Source organism: Coenobita brevimanus, chromosome 84 (genome assembly GCF_032717465.1).
Source record: "Coenobita brevimanus isolate Jiangsu-jjx chromosome 84, ASM3271746v2, whole genome shotgun sequence".
Classification (NCBI taxonomy): domain Eukaryota; kingdom Metazoa; phylum Arthropoda; class Malacostraca; order Decapoda; family Coenobitidae; genus Coenobita; species Coenobita brevimanus.
In genome coordinates, this window is record NC_137037.1 from 43,173,629 (window position 1) to 43,200,047 (window position 26,419).

The 26,419-nt window shown below is 42.6% G+C and overlaps 1 protein-coding gene across 1 annotated transcript in view; it reads right to left on the minus strand.

Moving 5' to 3' along the window:
- Positions 1–267: 267 nt before the first annotated feature.
- LOC145410148 (uncharacterized) overlaps positions 268–26,419 on the minus strand; it is a 30,003-nt gene continuing 3,851 nt past the window's right edge. The window contains exons 2-10 of the mRNA XM_080280346.1: positions 25,815–25,965; positions 23,353–23,580; positions 18,606–18,700; positions 17,788–17,931; positions 13,430–13,591; positions 7,251–7,447; positions 1,608–1,671; positions 1,081–1,218; positions 268–375 (exon numbers count right to left, since the gene is read on the minus strand). Coding sequence (XP_080136472.1) covers positions 268–375; positions 1,081–1,218; positions 1,608–1,671; positions 7,251–7,447; positions 13,430–13,591; positions 17,788–17,931; positions 18,606–18,700; positions 23,353–23,580; positions 25,815–25,965 — 1,287 coding nt within the window. The remainder of the gene's footprint in view (positions 376–1,080; positions 1,219–1,607; positions 1,672–7,250; positions 7,448–13,429; positions 13,592–17,787; positions 17,932–18,605; positions 18,701–23,352; positions 23,581–25,814; positions 25,966–26,419) is intronic.

Sequence of the window (26,419 nt, forward strand, 5' to 3'; positions counted from 1 at the left end):
TCACCTGGAGGGGTCTGGTCCAGCCCTCATTAACCCCTTTACTACGAGAGGCCAGATGAAAAAAACGGTCTGGAGGAAGCAAGAAAATAAATAAAAATAATACACCATTGGATTGGATAGGTGAAATTGGTCTCATGGTAGGGTTGGTCTTTGTATGGTATGGTAGAGGTCTGGAGTGGTCTTATCCTGGTTCATGGTAAGGTAGTGTCGGTCCTGGGTCATGGTAGTTGTGGTCTTCGGTGTGGTATGGTAGTGATATGGTGTGGTTCAATAGTGGCTTAGGTCCTTGAGAATGGTGTGGTAGAGGTCTAACATGGTCACTATGAATGGTCTAGAATTGGTCTCATGGTGTATATGGTCTTTCTTAATGGTGTGCTAGAGATATGAGATGGTTCCATGGGTCTCGGTATTGGTCTGGTGTGGTTCCATGGTAGTTAAATCCTGGTTCATCTGAATGGTATGGTAATGGTCTGTCTAAACGCTGTGCTAAAGGTCCGGGGTGGTTCCATGGTAGTTGTGGTCTGGTGTGGTTCCATGGTAGCTTTGCGCAGGTGCTTGGTAGCGATTCGAATCCACTTTATGGTAGTTGTGGTTCAGGGCAGTATGGTAGTGGTAGTTCATGTTGGTTCTATGGAAGTTCTGGTCTATTATACCTTCATGGCAACTGTCAATGTATGGTAGCGATCTGGTGTGGTTGTATGGTAGTACCTGTCTTCCTGAATGGTATGGTAATGGTAGTGTCTTCGTAATGGTTGTCTGCTGTGGTTGGAAATGATATATATGGTAATAGTTTAGACCGGTCTCATGGTAGTCTGCGTCACTGTATGGTATGGTAGTGGTCGTTTTTCATCAGCAGTATTCAGTCATGGTTCTATGGCAGTACATATCATTCATGGTAATGGTAGCAGTATAAAGTGTTCCCATGGTACTTTTCGTCTCTGTATGGTATGGGAGTTTTTTTTTTTCATGGTGGTTGATTTAAGGCAGGTATGGTAATGATCAGAATCGTACTCATGGTAGCCTTTGTCACACTACATGGTATGGTAGTGGTCGTTTCATGGTAGAGGTAGTTTTCTATACGTTCATGGTAGTTGTGGTCTTGGTAGTGAGGGTAAGGTTGCAGTCTGGTGTGCCTGTATGGTAGTTGTGGTCCTCTGTAATGGTGTGACTCTGATCTGATATGGTATGGTACATTGGTAGTGGATGGTGGTATGGTGGCTGGGATGTGATTGGTGGGTGCAATTACTACCACTGCAATCACCATTACTACCACAACAACAACCACTACAACAACCACCACCACCACCACCACCACTACTACAACAAGTACCACAGCCATCATCACCATCAGCACAACTACCAGCACCATCCCTAACCCTACCATAACCACTACCATCACGACTACCACGCCTACGATAACCACTTCTACCACAACTACCACCACAACTACCACCACCACAGACAACACTACCACCACCAATGCCACCACCACCACTAGCAACACTACCACCACCAATGCTAGTACTAGCAACACCACCACCACTACTACTACCACCCCTACCACCACAACTACCACCATCACCTGTACTACTACCATAACTACCAACATTCCTAGCGCTACTACGGATCCAGGATTTTGATTGTAGTGACTGGCGTAGATTTTGTAGGACTCTAGAAAAAACAAAGAGGATATGTTAAGAAAAGGGAAGGGAAGGGAAGGGAAGGGAAGGGAAGGGAAGGGGAGAGGAGAGGAGGGGAGGGGAGGGGAGGGGAGGGGGAAGTGGGAAGGACGAGACAGGGATGGACAGGGCAGGATTGAGAACGGGAAAGGGAGGGGAGGAAGGTGGGGGGGAGTGGGGAGGGAAGCTCACCTCTTGACCTGGGGGTGGAGGGGGGAGGGGGAGGCCGAGGATGAGCCTGACCTCGCTGACCTCTCACTCGATGATGGCCGGAACCTGCGAGAGGGGGGGAGGTGTGGAGGAAGAGGGAAAGGGATGATAGGGAGGGGGGGGAGAGGAGGGAAGAAAAGAGAGGGAAAGGGGAAGGAAAAAAGGGAAGGGGAAGGAGAGAAGGAAAGGGGAAAGAGGAAGGGGAAGGGGAAGGGGAAGGAGAAACGAGTTGTGGTAGGAAGCGAGGGTTCAGAGAAGGATGAGAGGAGATTGAAGAAAGGGAAGGAAAGGAGGGAAATGGGGGGGGGGAGGAGAGGAGGGAAATGGGGGTGAAAGGAGGGGAAGAAGTAGAAGGAGGTATGGGATAGAATAAGAGGGTTGGAAGAAGGGGGGTGTGAAGATGAGAAATATATAAGGGATGAAGAGGGGGAAGAGGAGGGGGAAGAGTGAGGGAGCGGGGGGAAGAGAATGAAGGGGGAGGAGCAGGGGAGGGGAATAGTGAGGGAGAAGGGGGAGGGGGAGAGTGAGGGGGAAGGGGGAGTGGGAGGGTGAAGGGGAAGAGTGAGGGAGACGGGGGAAGGGGTGAGTGAGGGGAAGGGGGAAAGGCGAGAGTGAGGGGAAGAGTGGGGGAGCACAAAGGAGGGAGTATGTTAGTAGCAGAATAACAACAAACAAACAACAAACATATTATAAGAGATTAATATGGACCGAGAGGTAATGGAGAGAGAGAGAGAGAGAGAGAGAGAGAGAGAGAGAGAGAGAGAGAGAGAGAGAGAGAGAGAGAAATTACAGGTATTAATAACTCAAGTATCTAATAACTCAAGTATCAAACCACGGTACTAGTGCAATGTTAATTCTACAAGTACAGCTGCATTCAATAATCCCTTTACACAGTCCCAAAACCATATCAAAACCAACTGATATATATTTACACTAGCCTCTAATACTCAGCCAGGACCCACAGCCATATAATCTTCCCTTCTTCAATCTCGTGACTATTATTTTTATTCATGCTCTATATAGTCGTACCTAGGACAGAGCTCTAGCAGTGACGGGGGTAATGAAGACTACAGCTAATCTCTTCAGTACAAATAGAGGGATCATGGTTGGAAGTTTGACCTGAACCATTACCACCATGACACCTTAGGCCATCTTGTCACATACAGGATCTGCAGTGCCTGCAATCGGCCACCTGCAGGGGCAGTTGACAATTCCTTGAAAGAACAGCTCAAACTATTTTCTTTTCTAGCCCAACATACTGGTGGACTGAATTTTTCCTTTGCCGTAAAATTTCCTAGTCAGGCTCTTTTCCGTCAGGTAAGATGCACTTCATATTGCGTGCCTGTTCGGTGGATGGGAGCGGTGGGAGGGGAGACCATCATCTTTAATATATGCTTCTCTCACAACTGAAGTAACGTGCATCTGGCTGCTTCATTCACAGCACCTCCTTGGTATGAGTTGTAAGACTTGTTGAGGTACTACTGGTCACTGAAACTACTTTTAACTCCAAAGCTGCATAAATTTGTCTGGAGACAGCAAGAATAAAACAGGCAATACGTCACCGAACTGAAGAGGTTACTGAAGTCTTATCATACTACAGAGTAATGATCAGGTCGGCTGGCAGGGTTGTAATTTCCTTCATTATAATCCATGTCTTCATTTGACGGAACTGGGCCACTTACGCAACCTGAATACTAAGTTGTGGTTGCATGACATTTGGTGACTTCTAGTTATGAGGTGAAAAATGAGTCTCCTTGGTTACTGGTCAAATTTACCCACCAACCTGACTACACCTGGCTATCAACCCACCTAAAAGACAGTAAGTGTGGCATAATGAGGAACCTCAGACGCGTAAAGGGATTATTGACCAGAACTGTACAACTGAAGAAGCATTACATATTACACATCAGTACTTCTACCTATCCACTTATACCTGACAAACGTCATACAAGTCTACACATTTACCTTCAATCAACTTTCTTAAAAAAATCTACACATGTACTTAATAATATATTTTTCTATATGTGAAATACGGTAGGGCTATTCTTGAAGTTTATTATCTTGGTATCCTTTTTCTAATACACAGGCTCTCATGACTCAGCTGAAGAAAATCGTCTATCACTCACTATAATAGAATAATAGACTACCAAAGATGTTCCAACTATTAAAGGGTCGAGGGTATCACTGTTATCATTCTAGCTCCTATGACTCACTCTCTCCTCGATAAAAAAAAATTGACAGGCATTAACCGGATTAAAATACTGAAGAAGATCCATATATGAAGAGGTTAGCTTGAGGGTCGACGGATTTAATGCCAATAACAAAAATAAATAAATACATAAATAGTTAAATGAAATAAATAAAATGTGCAGACGATTAGGCCTGTAAGATGACGCCAGAATTCCAGGGGCTTGATTAACGTGTAGATGAGTGTGTGGCCCATTTCACTAAGTATGCTGTTAATGGTTCTCTCAAATTCTTTCTTTTCCTTCTCCTTGTTTCTAAATCCATCCTTACCCCATCTTTCAGTGGGGAAAAAAAGTCAGACTGAAGACGATGATGTTGGCTAATGATACAGTGTTCTTCTCCATTGACGTTTCGCATTACTCTCTCTCTCTCCTTTTCATTGTTTTTACTTCAATCTCTCTATCTACCTATCCGTGTGTGTGTGTGTGTGCCCATCTACCTGACTGTCTATCCATGTATCAATCTACCATCTATCCACACATCTACCTATCCACCTATACAGTACATCTTCCTGTTCATCTGTCTATTTATCCATCTATCCATCCATTTAACAATCCATCAATCCTATTCCCTACTGAGCCCTCCTCCTCTCCTTCCCAGCAATAGATTTTGGGTGTGGTTCAGTGCCCACCTGTGTGTCTCATCAAAGGCGGCAACCAGGGCAATTAAATACAGGTAAGACTGAGCACACATGTCTCCATGCCTCTCCTTCTGCCTTCCAGCCCTCTCATGCAAGGGACAACTCTGGCACGTCATTCCGGTTAATGGTACACAATTATAATCAGCTGAGAGTGGGTTAAAGGAGTTTTTATTTTTCTATTGTCGCCATAAACACTCTCATTGTCAGGGCAACTCTATTAATCTATTCTAGCTAATGCCAGACGATTTTTTTTCAGATAATATTATGTTAGAGGAACTTGAATAACAAATAAAGGTAATATAATAGACAACTGCCTATCTGTCTCACTTCTGTCTTATCATTAACCCTCTCATGGTGAGGTTAACTCTAGCATTCTATCTAATGCCAGACGATTTTATTCGGCTGACAGTACGGCTATAGATCCTGAGTAATAAAAACAGGTAAAAAAAAATCACATCAGTCCATTTGCCTCACCCTTGTCTTTCCCACCACATTTTAATTCATCCATCCATCTATCAACAGATCTCACTATGCCCCATCAAAAGTGTCACGCCTAAGACCTGAGTCGGTAAGTAAGTCCTGACATTTAAGATGAGGGTAAACCGGTCAATGGCCCAGGCGACATTAGGCGACAATTCTATTAAATTCTCGGGAGATTTCTTGAACTGAAGAGGTTAGAACAACTTTTATTAACCCCGTCACTACCACCTGCCTCTATTAAGGTGAGTGAAATCGTCTCACAGTAACAAAAAATAACCAGTAAGAAGACGTCATATTATTACAGAGATATTACTGAATGTTTAAAGCCAGGATTCCGGGAGCTTGAATAATGTAAGAATTGCTGTCCGGCAAATTTCACTGGCGATGCGTTCACTGTTCTCTCACTGTCATATTTTCTATTTTTTTTTTCTGGATTCTACCTTACACCATCTTAGGTACAGAAAAGGTCATGAAGATGGTGATGATGATGATGATGATAATGTGGCTGTTGCTTCCCTTCACAATCTCTCAGTTGACCTTGTTCTTCCTATATTCCTAAGCCTACGGGTATATATTAACACTCTTGTAACTGAACATCCCTCCCGCCCTCCCTCCGTCTCAGACACCCATATTAACAGGTCTATTCAGTTTTGTTCAGCTTTATATCTATGGCAAATAAAGACAGTCAACAGCACCAGGCACAATGGTTAGCTCGAGGCAGTTTGTTATGGGGTAAGTTATAGCGAAGGTAACTAGTTAATGGTAAAGCAAGGATCCATCCAGCCAAAACCAGAAGCAAAAATGAGGACAACCATGCAGCATACAAACACTTCCACAGACGGGAGAATTATACCCACAATGCTGTTTTCGCCAAGTCCCTGTTCAGTCAGCAAAAATCTGAATACATGTACGAGTATTGTCGATCATATCTGAGAGGAAGTATGAGCCTTAGCAAAAACTGGCTGTCTCCAAATGACCCTAGCATACTGGACAGGCATAAATTTATGCCGTCTTTTTTTCCCACATACCGAACGTAGAACCAAAATGTTGCATCCTCACACTATGAGCACAAGCAACACAATAAGTACTAATAAATGCAACACAATAAACAATAATAAACACAACACCAATGAACAAAATAAGCAACTTTTCATTAAGAGATATAGAGTAATACGCCATTTGAGCAAATGATGTCACAAATAAATAAAGGCACTGTCATGGATATTCCTAAGAAATGGATAAATGGAAAGCATATTTTACACTACACGTAAGGGAAAGAAGTGTCAAGTCATTATCAGGTACATAACGATGTTGCTCTGTGATTGTACACTCCATGGTCTGTACTGGAGAAGAACAAAGCACGTCAGAAATGAATTACACAACAGCATTCAGCACGGACGTTTAACTGGAAATCAAAAGTCAAATACATATCCAAGTAACTTTTAAATGATAGTACTGTATCACAATCGGCCACTCTGGGATGCACTTTCCTCCCTATTTTTCAACTCAACTGAAGAAGAAAGTCTTTGCTGGAACTGGCTGGAAACATTTGCCCACACTTGTATGCATATTATTTTTAAAGTAATTCGACCAGTCAACTTTGAGGCATTTACAATATGCTGTACTCTGAAAATTATGTACACTAGAATCGGGTCTCCACGTAGTCTACATTTTGATAAGGGCTGTTAAATCAACTCACCTCGGTTAAATGTTCCTTGGCTGGTTCATTCTTAAATCTGTGTACCACTTATTACATCTTTTGCTATACTCTCTCCAGGCTCTCTAAACATTTTCTTGTGATACAGTACGGTGACCAGATCTGCACACAATACTCAATGTGTGGGCAAGCAAGTGTATATTCTCGAAATAAAAACAGATTAATTATAATCTGACAAAAACATTCTCTCTCTCTCTCTCTCTCTCTCTCTCTCTCTCTCTCAAGAATTAGAACTTATTACTTATATTCTTTAAGAGCACTTCTTTCTTTCACTCACCTGCGCAAACTGGAAGAATTGAGTGACATTCTGGTAGAAGAGGTGATGTATGATGATGACGAGGGTTTCTGTGACACCCTCACCCCCTCCCCTCCACCTCCACCACACATGGAGCTATGCATGGATACAAACATTGCTTTCAGTGCCTTCCGGACATCATGCAGTCGAACGGCATAGATGAATGTGTCTATGAATACCTGGAGGGAAGATACAGTGATTAAGAAAAGCTGTGAGTATGTGTTGAAAAATAATCCAGATTACATTAATCCCCCATTTACCTGGCACTGCGTTACCCAATATACAGTACAGTATATCATTATTCAACACGGCAAAAATTTTGGCTTAATCAAAACAATATCCATTTTACTGTATTAATGAACAGCGCGCATGGAAACCAAATTTTTCAAACCGTCCGCCACTCCCTGCTACACCCCCATGACCCACACGCCACTGATGATGGCCGCCAACACAATGGCTGCTGCTTGCTCCACTCTGGTCAGAGAGTAAGCCCTAAGGTCCTGGAATGCATTAAGTCCGTCAAGGAGTTTGTGGCCTTTGTTGCCATGCCAGAGCTTTTGCAGGGGTTTATATTGCTTGCCCACATGAAAGCATGTGTGTGTGCATGGTTCCTTCTCTTACCAAGTGCCCAAGGAACGTCCTGTCCCTCGGTATGTGGGAGAAAATGAGGCGATTCAATAAAATGTGGTTAATGAGTCACGTAAGATCACTTATTGCCTGTACCTCCTTGTGGAATATAATACATAATAACACGTACGATCACTTAGTGTCTGTACCTCCTTGTGGAATATAATACATAATAACATGTTTCTGTAAATATGTGCACAGGTGGCACCAACCTGTCTCATTCGTGTTACATAACTTACATGGTTAGTTACCTGCCTTCTGTTCTAGGCATATCCATCTATGCATCTCACTCCCTTTTAATAAACGAAAAAATGTTCTTAGTGCCTGTAGCTCCTTCTGTAGACAATAATGCAATGTTTATGTGAATATGTACAAAGGCGGTGCCAGCCTGTTTCCTTTGTTATGTAATTCACATTGCCAGTCGTCTGCTTTCTGCTCTACTCATGTCCATCAACGTATCTCACTTTCACTTTTAATAAATAACTAAATATTCTCAGTGCCTGCAGCTCCTGTGCAAAATAAAATGTTTACGAACAGCTTGTCTCCTTTGTGTTACGTAAAACATGTAGCTAGCTGCCTGCTTTTGATTCTGCTCATTTCCATCTATGCATCTCGCTCATTTTTAATAAATAACAATATTCTTAGTACCTGTAACAGAACAAGCACTCAATGCTGATAAGACATGCCTATGGTGGAACATGTACTGTATAAAGGAAACACTATCTATCTATCTATCTATAGCCCGACGCCCTAATCCCGCAAAGGATGGCCGCAGACAAAACGCCTCCAAGTCACTCTGTCACCCACCATTTGACTCCCCTCCCCCCAACTCACCCCCCCCCTCCCTCATATACCTCTCAACTCCATCCCTCCACCTCATCCTCGGTCTACCCCTCCCTCTTCCTCCCTCCACCTCACCTACATACACCCTCTTAGTCAGTCTTTCATTCTCCATTCTCTCCACATGTCCAAACCACCTCAGTGTATTTCTCCTAATCTTTTCAACCACATCCACATCTACCCCACAACGTTCCTTCACTTCTTCATTCGGCAACCTGTCCCTCCACGTCACTCCACATGCTCGTCTCAAGTAACTCATTTCCACTGCTCTCACTCTTGACTTGTTCCCCTCTTGCAAGGTCCATGCCTCGCTTCCATACGTCAGGGTAGGGATCACAATACCATCATGCAGTGACTTCTTAACTTCCATACTCACCTCCCTATTTCTCATCACTGCTTTCAGTGTACCAACAACCTTTCTTCCCTGCTGTACCCTTTCACGTACTTCATCCCCCAAAGTTCCATCCTTACTCATCACACTACCCAAGTACTTGAATGCACTCACATTCTCCATATCCTCACCATCCAACCTCACTGCACACTCTGTGACTTCATTCCTCTCAAACACCATAACTTTACTTTTGTTTACATTAACTTTCAGCTTCCTCCTCCTACACACTGTCCCAAATTCATTCACCAAACCTTGCAACTCCCATTCATCTTTACTCAACAATACTGTATCATCAGCAAACAGCAACACCGGAAGCTTCCAAATCTCACCCTAATTCATTAGGGCCACCCCCACATCCACTGCCCTACCTTGCACCTCCTTTACAACCCCATCCATATATATATTAAACAGCCATGGAGACATCACACACCCCTGTTTCAGTCCCACATTGAGATCAAAGAACTCACTCAGCTCACCATCCACTCGCACCGTAGCCCTAGCTCCCTCGTACATACTCTTCACAGCACTCAACAATTTCCCCTCCACTCCATATATTCTTAATACCTTCCACATACCTTGCCTATCTATTCTGTCATAAGCTTTCTCCAAGTCCATGAAGGCAGCATACACTTTCCTTCCCTTCTCTAGATACTTCTCCACTAAACATCTTAGAACAAATATCTGAACTACACACCCTTTTCCCTTCCTAAATCCCCCTTGTTCTTCTCCAAATAGCTCCTCTGTCATATGCCTAACCCTATCAATGAGTATTCTACCATATATTTTACCAGTCACACTAAGAAGGCAAATACCCCTATGGTTACCACATACTTCTCTCTCCCCTTTTCCTTTGTACAGAGGAACAATTATACCTGATTTCCAGTCCTCTGGAACCCTTCCCTCTTCCCAAGCCAATCTACACAACTTCCATATCCACTCCACAACAATCTCACCCCCATACCTAAGCATTTCACCACACACTCCATCAATTCCTGGGGCCTTTCCCGGCTTAATCTTCTTCATCGCTTCCACTACTTCCGACCTACTGATCTCTTCCTCCCTCCTCTCATCTCTTCTTCTCCCAGCCATTCCCCAACCACTTATACTCACACTGCTCTCACTCTCTACATTCAACAAATCCTCAAAGTGCTCCTTCCATCTCCTCAATTTCTCTCTCTTCTCCACCAACAATCTATTATTCCTATCTTTCACTCCCCTACTATTTCCCCTTTCACACTGCCTTACTTTCTTTACCTCCTTCCAAAACAATTTCTTACTCTCCCTCCATTTCACACTCAGATTCCTCCCAAACTCTTCATCCACTTTCTTCTTACTCTCCTTCACCAGTCTCTTAACCTCCCTTCTCCTGCTCACATATACCTCTCTCTTCTCTCTCTCATCTTCTCCCCCACCTCTACTCGCCAACCATTCACCATATGCCTTCTTCTTTTGTTCCACAGCTCGTTTCACCTCATCATTCCACCATGCTGTCCCTTGCACACCCTTGCACCTCCTCCTCACTCCACAAACCGCCCCACACCAGTAGGCGACGATGGCCAGCTCTATGCGGACCGAGCTTTGTCAGTGACTGGAAGTGAGTTTCAGCACTAGAAGTCATTCCCATAAGGAGGTGCTCCACTGCAACAGTCCACCCACGAATCATGGACCTGACTTAATAATCTTCGGAGCTATAGTATTTCACACGAACAAGGTCGTAATTTTAGCGCTTTTCATATTTTCTGCACTTGATGACCTTTGACGAAGCACACATGTAGTACTCATTAACGTCTACAAGCATGTACAATTTCACTTGATTCCATCCACCCATTGTGGAGCTATGGAACTTGAAATTCACGAAATGGTCCACCAGAAGTAAATACAACTTCCGGGAGGCGCTGCCAGCGACTGGAAGTGAGTTTCGAAACTAAAGGTCATTTTTTATGGAGATACTCCAGTGCAACATTCCACAAAAGAACCATGGCCCTGGCTTAATGATCTTCGGAGCCTTTGCATTTCAAATGAACAGTCATGATTTCAGTTATTTTCACTTTTTTCGCATTTGATGACCTTTGACCCCTGACCTGGCCAATGTAGCACATAGGTGTACAGCAGAAAGTTGTAGTAGTAGTAGTCAATGTCTATAAGCATGCAAACTTTCATTTAATTCCATCAAGCCACTGGGGAAGTAGGGGAGCATTTTTGAAAACTGGTACTGGTTGCCAGGGATGCTGAGGCCAATCTTCACAGGGTTGCCACTTGAAAACAAGAGGAGAGAGGGGAAAAATGGATGGCACACTTCCGATAGGGAATGGCCTCAAGATTATGCCTAACGTGGTCAGAGTTTTCTAAGCCCGTTAGTAATGCTTCTACAGCTCAGAACGTGAAAAAAAAAAAAAAAAAAAAAAAAAAAAAACGAGTTTTCGGTCGTTGCTGTGCAACAAGTAGCTTAGCAGCCAAAATCTTGTGGACATAACTAGGTCATACGCTGGTCATTGTGTCCACATTTGGTTGGAATCGGTAAATTCTGAAGGGTAGAAGTGCCTGCCAAAACAAGAAAGAATACAAGAAAGAAAACGCAACCAGCAATGAGGGTGGCATGGAGCTGGTCAAAAATTACATGAGTGGTTGTTCAAGATTTATATAATGAATATATAAAGATGGCCATCGGAAAATCGGTATCAACTGGTTTTGCACGTAGACAACCATGGGAACGTAACCACCACTGATAACGAAGGAGACCTGTATAGAGTTTTACTGGGGTTATACTCCCTGTAGAGGGGTTGGGGGCCACGGAAGGAGTACAGTATTATCTGAAAAAATGCATTATACAACAGGATCTTGGTTAAATTACGACGGATTAAAATGGAATTAATGTACAAAGACTATTTGACTCTAAGCAACAAAAACAAGAAGCGGTACAGCAAACCCGTCCCTGGCGGTCGTTTTAGTGCTGACGTATCAACACACAGGATAACTAGTCAAAGATGTCACATTTAAAATTTGGAGTAAATCGGGTGAAAATTGACGATTGTATGCCCATTTGAAATTTTTGGCCCGACCCACCTGACACTGACCCCCTACCGGTAACTGAGGGTGACCCCCCCTATTGTAATGAGGCATGTTATAGGATGCAGATTTGAAAGATGCACTTTTAGGTTTTGGTTTCATGTCGATATGACGAATCTGAAAGGAATATTTGCGAAAAAACGATTTTTACCTGTCCCCATTTTTTTACATACAGGTATTTTGGGCCTACAGCCTGGGCCTTGGCCCAATTTGACCCAAAATTTAATCCGGCGATAAGAATGTCATAGCCCATCATCCCTGTAATTTTAGTCAAACTCATACCAGCTGTTTTCGTGTTAAACAGACAGACAGACAGACAGAGAGACAGACAGACAAAGACAAAAAAACAAACATACAAGTACAAACCGAGTGAAAAGAATACCCGTCTTCGAGCCCCTCCGTGGCGGGGACGGGTAAAAATTAGCCGTGTCCCTCATAAAACACTAAACAAAAATAAATGAAAATCAAATCTCTTGAAAATCAACTCTGCTACTGTGAACTGACGTAATATAATCAGGCAAAATCCCAAGTCATGTTTCAGTCCCATAGTTTGTTCGTAATGCCAGAGGCAACATGTAACTGCATAATACTTTCACTCTCCCTCGGAGCCCCCAACCTCAGTAACATATTCTGCCAGGCTCATCACTATCACTGACATCATTCTGTCCTACAACAAAGCCAGTAATAATACCCACTACTGCTGCTAATACATCAACTAATTCTTGGTGTATATGATTATTTTTCAGTCATGTGAATGACTTATAACAGCACTGAGGTGGTAGGTGTGTGATGCCGAGGCCACGTGAGGTGAACAAACATACCCCCTCCCCCCCCGTCTCTTGGGAAACATCGAAAGAAAATCATGAGCCAGGGCTGACCGATGTGACAAGCCCCACAGTCAACATCACACCATATCAGCCAATCCAACGAAGCAGAACGAAAGGAAAAATAGGCCTATTTTTAAATACAATACCTGTATAATCTACAGTGAAGATTTACCAGTGCCAGGAAATACTTTACTGAGTGTCTCCATTGAACGATACCTGTATTACTAAATGAGGTGCCTTCTCCAATCATTACGTGGTGAGGTTAGTTGCAGATTCGATGTTAAGGGGATTGTGTGCTTCTAAACTAATCCCACCTAAGCAATCTTAGCTACCTTAACCTAACCTAAATTTAAAATCCTACTTTAATTGACCTAACCCAATATAACCCAACCCATCCATCCATTTTTCACCTTTAGTGTGAAAAGTAGATTGAAGAATAATCCGAAGTACATATTGACGTGCTCCTCCACTTCACTGATATAACACTCCTCACACACCAACAGGAACTTGATCACTGCCGGTGTCCAACCAATCAGGAATGTCCCAACGAAGAGGGCTGTAGTTCTCACCGTCTGTGTGGTAGATGATGTGGTTAGTGTAGTAAGGGGTGGCAGTGGTTGTGGTTAGTGTGGTTGACGGTGGAATGTTTGTGGTTAGTGTGGTAGAGGGTGCAATGTTTGTGGTTAGTGTGGTAAAAGGTGGAATGTTTGTGGTTAGTGTGGTAGAGGGTGGAATGTTTGTGGTTAGTGTGGTAGAGGGTGGAATGTTTGTGGTTAGTGTGGTAGAGGGTGCAATGTTTGTGGTTTGTGTGGTAGAGGGTGGAATGTTTGTGGTTAGTGTGGTAGAGGGTGGAATGTATGAAGTTAGTGTGGTAGAGGGTGCAATGTCTGTGGTTAGTGTGGTAGAGGGTGGAATGTTTGTGGTTAGCGTGGTTGAGGGTGGAATGTTTGTGGTTTGTGTGGTAGAGGGTACAATGTTTGTGGTTAGTGTGGTAGAGGGTGCAATGTTTGTGGTTAGTGTGGCAGAGGATGCAATGTTTGTGGTTAGTGTGGTAGAGGGTGGAATGTTTGTGGTTAGTGGTAGAGGGAGGAATGTTTGTGGTAGATGGTGGAATGATTGTGGTTAGTGTGGTAGAGGGTGGAATATTTGTGGTTAGTGTGGTAGAGGGTGCAATGTTTATGGTTGGTGTGGTAGAGGGTGGAATGTTTGTGGTTAGTGTGGTATGTTTGTGGTTAGTGCGGCTGTGGATGGCATTTTTGTGGTAAATGTAGGTGAGGGTGGTACATTTGGTTTAAGAAAGACTTGGCTATACAATAACTGTTAGTTTGGATAGTGTGCTTGTAGTGAATACCGTAGAGAGATGTGGTTGTGTCAAGAATGAAATAATAACTAATAAAAATAATAGTTCATTCATTCATTCATTGCAAGACACCATGTATCCCAAACGGGGTGGCCAAGGGCTTAGAGTTAATTGTTTTACAGGGAGGGGCACTAATCCTCCACCAACCCCACTTGACGTAGGGATGCCAACAGCATCTGGTGTTCCCAGGCGGTCACCCATCCAAGTACTAACCAGACCAAATAATAAAAAAATATAATAATAATAATAATAATACAGTAATAACAAAACAAATGGCTGAGGATACTAAGAGTTGGCCTTGATTACCTGAATAAACTGCACCAAAATTAGCCCACACAATCAGAAATGGATCAAGAAACAAATTCACTATTTTCTTCCAGTGAGACAACATTTTCCGCAGATGACTCCTTCACCCAGCCAACCCTCTGACTGATGGGATTCATTTCAACCTAAGAAAATGGTCTGCTACTGGCCTAAATAAATATTACTAGAAGTGCCACCTGGATAAAAGGAGACATTAGTTGAAGCTTTTGACTACAAGGATCTCTCTCAGTTGCGTAAATACTTCTGTGATGGCTTGAATACAATACCTAAGTACATCCGTGGCATCACAAGGGCTAGAGCAGGTGCCTCAGAATTAGCATACCCAACTGGTTTAATATAATTAGGTTAACAAAAAATAACCAACAGGACCAGATTTCTGAAAAATAAAGTGGAGCAGAGGAACCACTCTGAACCTTATTTTTTATAGCAGGACTCAAGCTCTTATGGGACTGATGTTGTGGTTAGTGTGGTATAGATGTGGTAGACAGACTAACAAATATATTACTACAACTGCAGTCAGTACAATCTATCTAAAGTTTTCAACTGAAAGATAAATTTTTGCTATCTTACAGACCTTTCAACTGTTTTCAATCCACATTATGGGACAGAATCACTCTCCTACTACTACAAAAAATACAAACAGGAAGAAAACCAGTTTTAACATACTTGAATATAAATTAAAGATAAAAATTATATGCTGACTTAAAAATACTGATGTAATGTTTCTCCAAATGAGTTTCATATTTTTAAAATGGTACATTTAAGGCACCTTCAATTATAAATTTAAGCCGACAAATCAAACAATATGGACAAAATTAAGTAATGATATCAGTCTTAGCAGTGATTTAACACAGGAAGGCACTGGTTTGATATTATTAAAATACAGTATACATAATTACAGTTATATATACCTGGAAACAAACATGTGAATTTTGAAGTTATGTATGCATGCATGTACGTATATGCAATAAGCAAAAGCACTGAGCCAGAAGGAGAACTAAAAAATAAGACCATGATAATATCTGTGGTATATTTTTCCTACCATGACACCACCATCACACAAGCAGTGCAATAAGCCATGCTTTACACTATCTACAGCAACTATGTTGACCACCAGGAGTCCTATGGTCTTAAGAGATATGACCACTCCTGAAGATTCAGTGGGAGTAAACGACACCTCGGTATTACTTTTGTTGTCAGTCTGAAAGAACCATACCTAAACACTGCACACAGAGCAATTCAAGGACGGTATCTTTATAATGATATAAATATGTATTGGCTGAAGGGCTGCACCGTTTGTCATTCATCACTACATAAAGAAAAACTATAAGTTTCTGCACTTTTGTATAACAACTGCAACATGGATGATGCATTATCATAAATGACAACAAAGCTATTAACACCCTTAATCTGATGACATATAATTCCATTATATACATACATATATATATATATATATATATATATATATATATATATATATATATATATATATATATATATATATATATATATATATCAGAACAATCATTTGAACAGAGCAAAAATGAAATTAAAAAAATCATCATTGGATTGAAGGAGTAACTGCAACACGTCACAGCACAGTATATTAATATTAACCCGGTCCCAGATTCACAAACTTACGATCACTTCTCTCTCGTAACTCGATAACTATTTGCTGTAAGAGCAAGAGACATTGGAAGACTCTGCAATCTCCTTTCCTTGCTTTTCCTGCAAAAACAAATCTTAGTTATGACATGGAACTAATCAAAGTTTGTGAATATCGTCCTTGGTGAGAGGCTAATATTGCTACCGTGGTGACATTAGCAGCAATAGTGCCGTGTTTACCAACAGTGTGTCGTAGCAAGCCACACGCACCCCAGCAATACCACAAACCTGCAAACAACCTCAACATCAGCTACACTGCCTACATGAAAAGCAATGGATTTTAAAAGCCATCTTCTTCAATGCCATCTGCAACTCTCCTGATTCATGGGGAAAAAAAAAAAAAAAAAAAAAAAAAAAAGCATTCACTTACATCTATGATCTAGGTAGGTCAATTTAAAAAATCACAATAAAGTCTCAGCATCCACGTGAATAATACTGTACCAGGAATACATGCAAACTCTAACACTGCTGAAGTGCTGTAGTGTCTTAAATTTAAAGGCTAAAATGCTAATTGGGTTTGGCCTCACATTCTAAATCTATCTTTTTACTCCATCAGTCACACTTACTACGATACCTTGTACAGGAGGCATAAGAGAACATCTTGCCACATAATCTCACACATTCCATGCTCCTCTCACACATTCTCTACAAGCACCCACGACACCAGAAATCACCGGGCACACCTGATGCTCACAATGCCACACTTCATGCTTACGTCTTTGGTGCAACTGCCGTGGTTATGTGTTAATGTGTTGGGGTGTCTGTGTCTAAGCATTACCATAATCCCTTCACCAGTATTTTTCCTTTATAAAACCTCTCTCACAACCCCATATATAATACACACACACACACACACACACACACAAACACACACACACGCACACACACTGAATCCGGGACTTCAGGCCATCATACAGAATACATAACGACACACTCATCGCCTTCAATGTGAGGGGCACAGGTGTTAAAACAATCCTTGAAACTTTCCCAAACCCTGGCCCAAATCACCCACTCGAGGGACCAAACCAGTGTGGTATTCCTGACGTGTTTACAAGGGAGATAGAGTCGCACTACGTGGTTTACTGGCTCAGCTCCATCTTTGGCGGACCGTAAGGAAGAGGAGAAGCTGTGTGTGTGTGTGTGTGTGTGTGTGTGTGTGTGTGTGTGTGTGTGTGTGTGTGTGTGTGTGTGTGTGTGTCTTTCGTTTGTATTATGGTTTGCGTTATACGGCACTATTTGATACTGATGATGATGATGATGATGATGATGATGATGTGGTTGTGGTAGAAGCTAATGACTTTCCCGCCTTATTGGTGACTCTGATGATGATGATGATATGATGATGGCGATGATGATGATATCCTTAAGGCGGTGGTCGAGGCTACTGATTCTCTCTCTGTCTCTCTCTCTCCTCACCTTAATATTCTTACGCAGCTGGGTCCTCTGCTCAGCGCTAACGAGACACAGGGACCGATGACTGAGCAGGTGGAAAATATGACAGTATACCATCCCAATCACAAGCGTCGGCCCGAAGAAAATGGAAGTCCACACAATACGGAACTGACGGGGGCAAAGAAAATAGGATATAAAACAACACTCAATCTCGTAGGACTCTCCTGAAATGAAAAACTTCGTACATATTAACACTCTCAGGCACCAAGGACTCGCTCAAAGATGACTAAAATCGTCGGGAACAACACTCAGGCTCGTAGGTCTCAAATTCAAATATTCCTGACTCCCTTTTCAATTTCTACAATTTTTACGACTGGCTAGCTGGACCAGAATATCAGAGCTGTCCCGACCTTGAGAGGGCTAAAACTCTGAGAGAGTGATGTATTGGCAGAAGGATGGAATAGGCCTACTGGAAGAAATAATACCCACATTAAATCTTTGTTCATAAAAAGGCCTATCTATATGTATAAGAAATAAATAAATAAATAAATAAATGAACTGAATTTAGTGGGGGCATACTTTTTTTTTTTCATTATTAGTAATACTTATGTTCGAAGATTGCAATTTCTGAAGAGTAGAGATTTGAATGTGTAAAAAATAAAAAATAAACAAGAACGTACGAAAGTGAGAAGTTAAGAGAAAAAAGTAAGAAAGTTGAATGTGTAAAAAAAAATGAGAGAATGAGCAAGAATGTATGAAAGTGAGGTGTTGAGAGAAAAAAGTGAGAAGGTGAGAGAGAGAGAGAGAGAGAGAGAGAGAGAGAGAGAGAGAGAGAGACGTACCTTCAAACCTCGCTGGTAGAAGGTGTTGTTGGTGCACTGGGGTGACTGAAAGCCTTGGTCCTCCACTGAGCTGAAGACTGCTACTAGGCCAACCACTGTGGTAGAGAGAGAAGTGAGAAAATGAGAGAGAGAGAGAGAGAGACAGAGACAGAGAGAGAGAGAGAGAGAGAGAGAGAGAGAGAGAGAGAGACAGACAGACAGACAGACAGTCACACAGAGAGACAGACAGACAGAAAGTAGGAACCAACACGAAAAAAAGAAAGAAATGACGGTAAAGGAACGTAAAATTATCGTGAGACATGAGGGGAAAAAAAGCATTAAAAATTTCAAAGGAGCAAATTACGCCCCTAAGCACCTTAAAAGTTGCCTCACATTTTTATACCGTCTAATTAATTACCTTCCACCAAAACACTATTTAAAAAGTCTACGGTTTGTCACATACTATTTTCCATATCCTTATATAAACCCACTTCTACCTGCTTTTCTTTATCGCTACCACTACTACTATTACTGTTACTACTACTACAGCAACAATAACAACAACAAATACTACTACTACTACAACTACGACTACCGAATTGTATCGACCAAACCGCAATTACTACCATTACTACTACACTTTCATCACTACTACTGTTACTACTATTAGTAATAGAAGTAGTGGCATCTCTGCCACTACTATTACCACTACTACATCACTATTACTATTACTACTACTACTGCTAGTACTACTACTACTACAACTACTACCACCACCACCACCACCACAGTCTATGTAACCCAACTTTCCTATTATTCATACCGTACATACATAAACACAAACACAACACCCACACACTCACATGCACTGCTGTCACTACACACACTCCTCCCATCTCGTCCTTCACCAGCATGAGCAAGGGGTACATTCCAGTCATCACTCTTCCTTCAAGAAAATCCGGTCTTGCAGTTGGCCTTATCTGATACACAACGTTCCTCATTTCGACTACCATCCTTTGAGGTGAAAATGACATCTAAAATAGTAGCAGTAGTAGTGGTAGTAGCAGTAGTAACAGTAGTAGTAGTAGTAGTAGTAGTTCCAACCCTAAGCTCCTGTGAGTGTGTACCCGGTGGACTGCAGCTTAAGTTCCCTTTCCTCCGTAGGCCACTATCCTTTGGGGAGGGGATAGGGAGGGGGAGTGAGCGATGTTTGTATAACCATGCTGCTCCATCGCCGGTCATAATGGCGCCACCACGTGAAGGCGTCCCTCTCCAGCACAAAGGAAAAAGGGTAAACAGACTGACAGATAGATAAATATAGACAGATGAATACAGACAGACATAGATAGAGAAAGATATAGACAGAGATGCACACAGATGCCTAATTAACTCTTCTGTGGTGTAAGGATCAGAGACTAGGCCTACACAATCTAGAAATTTATGAATACGACCATGGGAATATTGAATCATGGAGAAAAAACACACACACACACAAACACCTGCAGCCTCTCAGTGACTCAGACCTACGCGTATCTCAGGGTCCTCATACCATCATATCAGGAGCCATTTCAAGCCACATAATTATACCGTACTCTGCCTCGTATGTGGGGACCTGTCTAATTGGTATAACAGGAGGCTGTAAATAATATAGTACAATTAACGACAGGAGATTGAGGTGTGTGTGTGTGTGTGTGTGTGTGTGTGTGTGTGTGTGTGTGTGTGTGTGTGTGTGTGTGTGTGTGTGTGAGAGAGAGAGAGAGAGAGAGAGAGAGAGAGAGAGAGAGAGAGAGAGAGACTATGACTCTCTATGTGTATGAGTGTATGTACAAGTAGGTAATAAGTACACAATACATCAAAATGTGAAAACGTAAACATGTATGTATGTGAGAATGTAGGTATTTGAGGGTTTGTATATATATATATATATATATATATATATATATATATATATATATAGATAGATAGATAGATAGATAGATAGAGACTGATAGATATAGATAGAAAGAGATAGATAGATAGATATAGATCTATAGATAGATACTGTTCAAAGGAGTGGCATTTCAAAGGAGTGACACTTAAAATGAGTGACAAAACTAGTGTATCAAGAGTGTGACACTATAAAGTCTATCTATCTATCTATATACCTAGGCTGCTTCCTCCACAGAAAGGGAGGTAGCCGAGACAGGACGACACACTCCCCATTTACTCATCCATTCAAACACATTCATTCGCATCTTAGCCCCAAAGGGGAGAAGGGACAGATCCTCTCCGCACCACACCGCACAAGGGCCACTTATAAAGTGGCGAAAAAATAGTTTAAATGAGTGACAAATCAAATGTATCAAAGGAGTGACACTAGAAAAGTTAAAATTTTCAAAGGTTAGGTTAGGTTAGGTTACAAACTGCATATTCGTGTCACGCCTTTGAAAATCATTTCTGATTTGTCACTCCTTTGTTATGTCACTCCTTTGAAGTGGCACTGCCTTGATACTAACCCACACACACACACACACACACACACACATATATATCTGTGTGTGTGTGTGTGTGTGTGTGTGTGTGTGTGTGTGTGTGTGTGTGTGTGTGTGTGTGTGTGTGTGTGTGTGTGTGTGTGTGTGTGTGTGTGTGTGTGTGTGTGTGTGTGTGTGTGTGTGTGTGACCGCATGGCAACTGCACAAATATGTCCCTGGATTCATAGGATATTGGAAGAGGGGGAGAGGGAGGGAAGGGTGACTGGGGGAAGGAGAGGAGGAAGGGGTGACTGGGGGGGAGGACTGGAGGGAGGCGCGACTAGGGGGAGGAAAGGAGGAAGGGGAGGTGGGAGAAAAAGAGGCGGAGGAGGACGAGATACAGGGAGAGGGGAGGCGGGGGGAGAGGAAGAGAAAGGGAGAAGGGCCGAGGGATAGAGGGGGAGGCGAGGAGAGGGGAGGTAGAAAGGGAGGTAGAAGGGAGGGGTAGAGGACCAGAGGAAGGGAGACCGATCGGGGGGGAAAGGAAATGTGATGGGAGAGGGGAGGAAGAGAAGACGAGGAGGAGGAGGGGAGAGAAGAAGAGAACAAGAGAGGGGAAGAAAGGAGGGAATAGGGGTACGGGGGGTACGAAGGGTGGAGTCAATGTGAGGTAGGGATGAGGTGCGAAGAATGGAAGGGAGGGGGAGGAAATACAGAGGGGAAGAAAGTTGGAGAAGGAGAGAAAGGGTTAAGCAATTCACCAAAAAAAGGCGTTAAGAATTAATTAAGACGTAAAAACGTGAAGAATTTATTAAGACTCGTCGGATAAGGAAGCTCCCTAACATTTCCCTACGCGATTTATTTTGCTTATTACACCTTACCGTCATATTCTGTGTTACATAAATCCTTCTGGCATCGCCATATTCTACATAAACATTGTACAAAAGGATAATAACCAGCCATATCCAAAAATAAATCGCTAAGGAAGAGGTGATACGGGACTTTTTTTCTCGGACACTGTTTCTGGCCCCTTCACTACGAGGGGGTGTCTTCTTAGCTGAATATAACTGTACTGCGGTCAAGAAAAGGGATTCACGGTGGCTCGGTGTTAGGGTATGCGCCTCTTGATCTTCCTATATCCTGACCGTCTTCGAAACCATGACACAAAGGATATTCAAAGTGGTTAATGGTGTAGTAGTAGTAGTAGTAAAGGTAATAGTAGTAGTAGTAGTAGGATCTGGGGCAGTAGAAGATGCAACCCTAGTTCATCTGAACGTGAACCCGGTGGACTGCAGGCTGATGTGACCCTACTCAATCAGTCCACCATCTTTCTTTTGGGGGATAGAGAGGAAGTTGAAGGATGTATGTATAACCAGGCAGCTGAGCCTACGGGTTATATCAGTGCCCCCACAAGAAGGCGTCCCTCTCCAGAAATATATGGCTCAGTACCCTGTTGGTTCATATTTATTCCCCCCCTTCTCTCTCTCTCTCTCACACACACACACACACACACACACACACACACACAAACAGAGCCAATCAAATACTTCCACTTCACATGAACTGTCCTCACAACGGAGACAAAACCAAGAGCGAACCACAAGGGATTTCATTGGTAACCTAACAACCCTCACCCGTAATCACCTTGCCCCTAATGATGGATGTGATTAATTATATAGCCCTATGGTTAACGAGGGATCACTGCTACACCAATCACTCATCCACGTCTGATTGACTCATGGTTTCACACACACACAAATTATGTCTGTCTTTCTGTACATTAATGTCAATCTGTGTTATATCTTTCTGTCGGTCCGGCTGTCTATCTACGTATCTATCTACCTGCATTACGTCTACCCATCTACCTACCTACCTACCAACCTATCTACTTCTTAAATGTAGTAGCTATCTATCTGTACGTTTCTGTCATGCGAAAATAAAGAACCAAAGGCTGAATGTTGAAAAAAAAAAATACCCTAGCCACTAAAATTTAAACATGAAAGTCAAAGGAAGCACGTAAACACTGACTGAGAACCTCGAGGCTAGGGAACTTGACGAGAATACTGCAAGAGACTGGGTAACTTGGAAAACAGTCTTGCAAAACTGTTCGTGATTTTAGCAACTCTCTCTCCCTCTCTCTCTCTCTCTCTCTCTCTCTCTCTCTCTCTCTCTCTCTCTGTGCAACTTGAAAACGGCCTTGCAAAAATATATGTATGGATGGATGTGTATGTATGTTTGTATCTACGTATGGATAGATGTTTATGTATATATGGGAAGTCTCCTCCCTTCCTCTCTCCCTCTCTCTCTCTCTAACTTACACGGGGCCAACCACAAAATCGTCAACAGCACTTTCAGCTTGGACGGGGTGACGAGCGTGGCGTAGTGAAGAGGCCTCAGTATCCCAACGTAGTGATTGAGGGCGAGGACTAGGAGATGGAACACCTGAAGGAGGATGCTGGCTAGTCGTACGATCTCTATGACCAGCTTGAGACAGTTAGGCACCTGGAGACACTGCACGATGGCCAGGTAGTGATTGACGACTAGACCTGTGGGAGGCGAGGCGGGCTGTTTCATAGACTACACAGACCTTATGGGGATGAGGGTTTGACAGGACTGAAATGGAGGCTTGTTCTCTGATTACCCAAGTTTAGGAATAGAAAAAGGAAAGGAGTTTAAACGAATTGGAAAGGCTTTGACCCTTTTTTCGTCATTTAAGGAGACACCCACCTCTTCCTCAGCGATTTATTTTAGGATCCGGCTGGTTAATATAATTTTGTACCTTACTTATGCAGAGTATGGCGATATTAGAATGATTTAAGCAACACCAAATACGATAGCAAGGTATAATAAGCAAAATAAGCCGCTTTAGAAGAGGTGTTAGGGATCTTCCTTAACCGACGAGAATGCAGGCCTTGTTCCTGATTATTAAACATTAGGAATAGGTAAAACAGAGGAGGGGGTCTGAGTTGAATATTAAAGAAACAGAAAGCTTTCTCTGGTAAAGCTTCAGGACTGGAAAAAGAGAGGGATTATGCAATATACTACTGTACTGTATACAAATCCTAGGTTAAATACTGAAGGAAACGCTTAGTTCCTATATCCTACAGCTTGACAATACGAAAATCAAGTGATCATAGGGTGGTCAATCATGCACACAAACCATTCAGATGATGAGTGTGAGATGTACAGGGTAGACTATATAGCCACTTATATATTAACTCCTTCAACATGACGACGTATTGCTTATTTTGTTAATACTGTCTCCATTATTTTATTCCGATTTTTTTTTTTTTTTCGTACTGGAGTGATTATAATTTTTATTTTCCCCTTCACCACTGGCGCTGACATGGAGCCTACACGTGGTAACGCCGTGCACCCTGGGTGGAGCAGCTGCAGCAAACCTCCTCATATTCCCCTGCATCTCACCGTGGGGAAGGACGCCTGGTACAACCCTTCTAAGGTGCTGCCTCTCACATGGGAGTGTCAGATCCCTGCACGGTGAATGTACAGTTCTGTACATGTGGCACGGCCATACAGAAGTACTTGCTTATCTGTGGTTGACGGGTTTGCTCGACCAGACAGACACGGAACAACCCCTTCACTTCAAAGGTCTCCCACAATATGAATAAAATCGTCTGGAGGTAACCACAAAATAAAGAGACACAACTCATCACCCATTCAAGGGGTTAAAGTTCATGCTAACCACGGACGACCTGGATCAGCTGAGATACCATACCTGCAACAAGCATTTCATTCAGGCAAACCACCGCACCATTGTACTTATATGTCCGATTCTGGCCACACACACAATAGCCTGTTCCCTGTGACCCTGGAGCCTTCCCACGCACCAAACACCATGTCACTACTTAGCATGTGACAAATTCTAGCAATCATGAGGCTGGTCTGCGCAAAGTGGTGGTCAAGTGGTTAAGGAAGTGGTCTGCTGCCTGAAGGGACTTAAGTTCAATCCCAGGCTGTGGCAGAGAAGTTTGATTATTTAAATTGGGTACAATATACTTTAATTTCCACATGATCCAACTATGTCGTAAAAAACCCACATTAATACCATCATACGAGAGAGAGAGAGAGAGAGAGAGAGAGAGAGAGAGAGAGAGAGAGAGAGAGACAGACAGACAGACAGACAGAGACAGACAGACAGACAGACACACAGAAATCAGCAGTCGAGAAAATGAGAAAATACAAAAAGAAATACAAAAGTTGGTGGCTTTTTTTTTTTTTTTTTTTTTTTGAGACAGACAGACAGATAGACAGACAGACAAACAGACAGACAGAAATCAGCAGTCGAGAAAATGAGAAAATACAAAAAGAATTACAAAAGTTTTTTTTTTTTTTTTTTTTTAAGAGAGAGAGAGAGAGAGAGAGAGAGAGAGAGAGAGAGAGTGTCGGTATTAAGGGACTAAGTGGTGACATGTTGGTGCGGGCCACGTGGAAGAACTGATGGGTCTTAGGGAATGGACTGCCGTGCCTACTGTACCCCCAGTCAGAGATTAAATAACACACACACACACACACACACACACACACACACACACACACACACACACACACACACACACACACAATCTCTCTCTCTCTCTCTCTCTCTCTCTCTCACACACACACACACACACACACACACACACCCTCTCTCTCTCTCTCTCACACACACACACACACACACACACACACCCTCTCTCTCTCTCTCTCTCACACACACACACACACACACACACACACACACACACACACACACACTGGAAACCAACACAGTGCCACCTACTAAGCGTGAAGGCCAGGGAGAAGAACGTGTTTGCCGCAGCCAGGGAGAGAGAGAGCCGTATGGTTGGGGAGACAGGCCGCTTCAGCCACCCTGCGCTGAGAGCCACTACGCAGCTTATTACGCTAGCGGTCACCGTGAACGCGATTAGAACCTGTATGGAGAGAGAAAGAAAAATGGATTAGGTGGTGTGTGTGTGTGTGTGTGTGTGTGTGTGTGTGAGAGAGAGAGAGAGAGAGAGAGAGAGAGAGAGAGAGAGAGAAAGAGAGAGAGAGAGCAAAAACAATTTAGAATACACAACAAAATTTACTAGAAAGACACCCACCTAAATAAAAGCAAAAAAAGAAAAAGAAAAGAACAAAAAAAAAAAAATCTGAACCCGAGATAAAATTTTGAGATGTAAAAATGAACACAATGTCGACCGGACCTCGCCAAGAGAGGAAAAACAACTCAAAAATCCGTATAAAATAAAAATAAGCAAAAAAAATGCTGAATAAGCAAAAACGCCCAATTAAAATCCGAGACAACAGTGGACGATGATAAAAATGATGGGGAGAGAGAGAGAGAGAGAGAGAGAGAGAGAGAGAGAGAGAGAGAGAGAGAGAGAG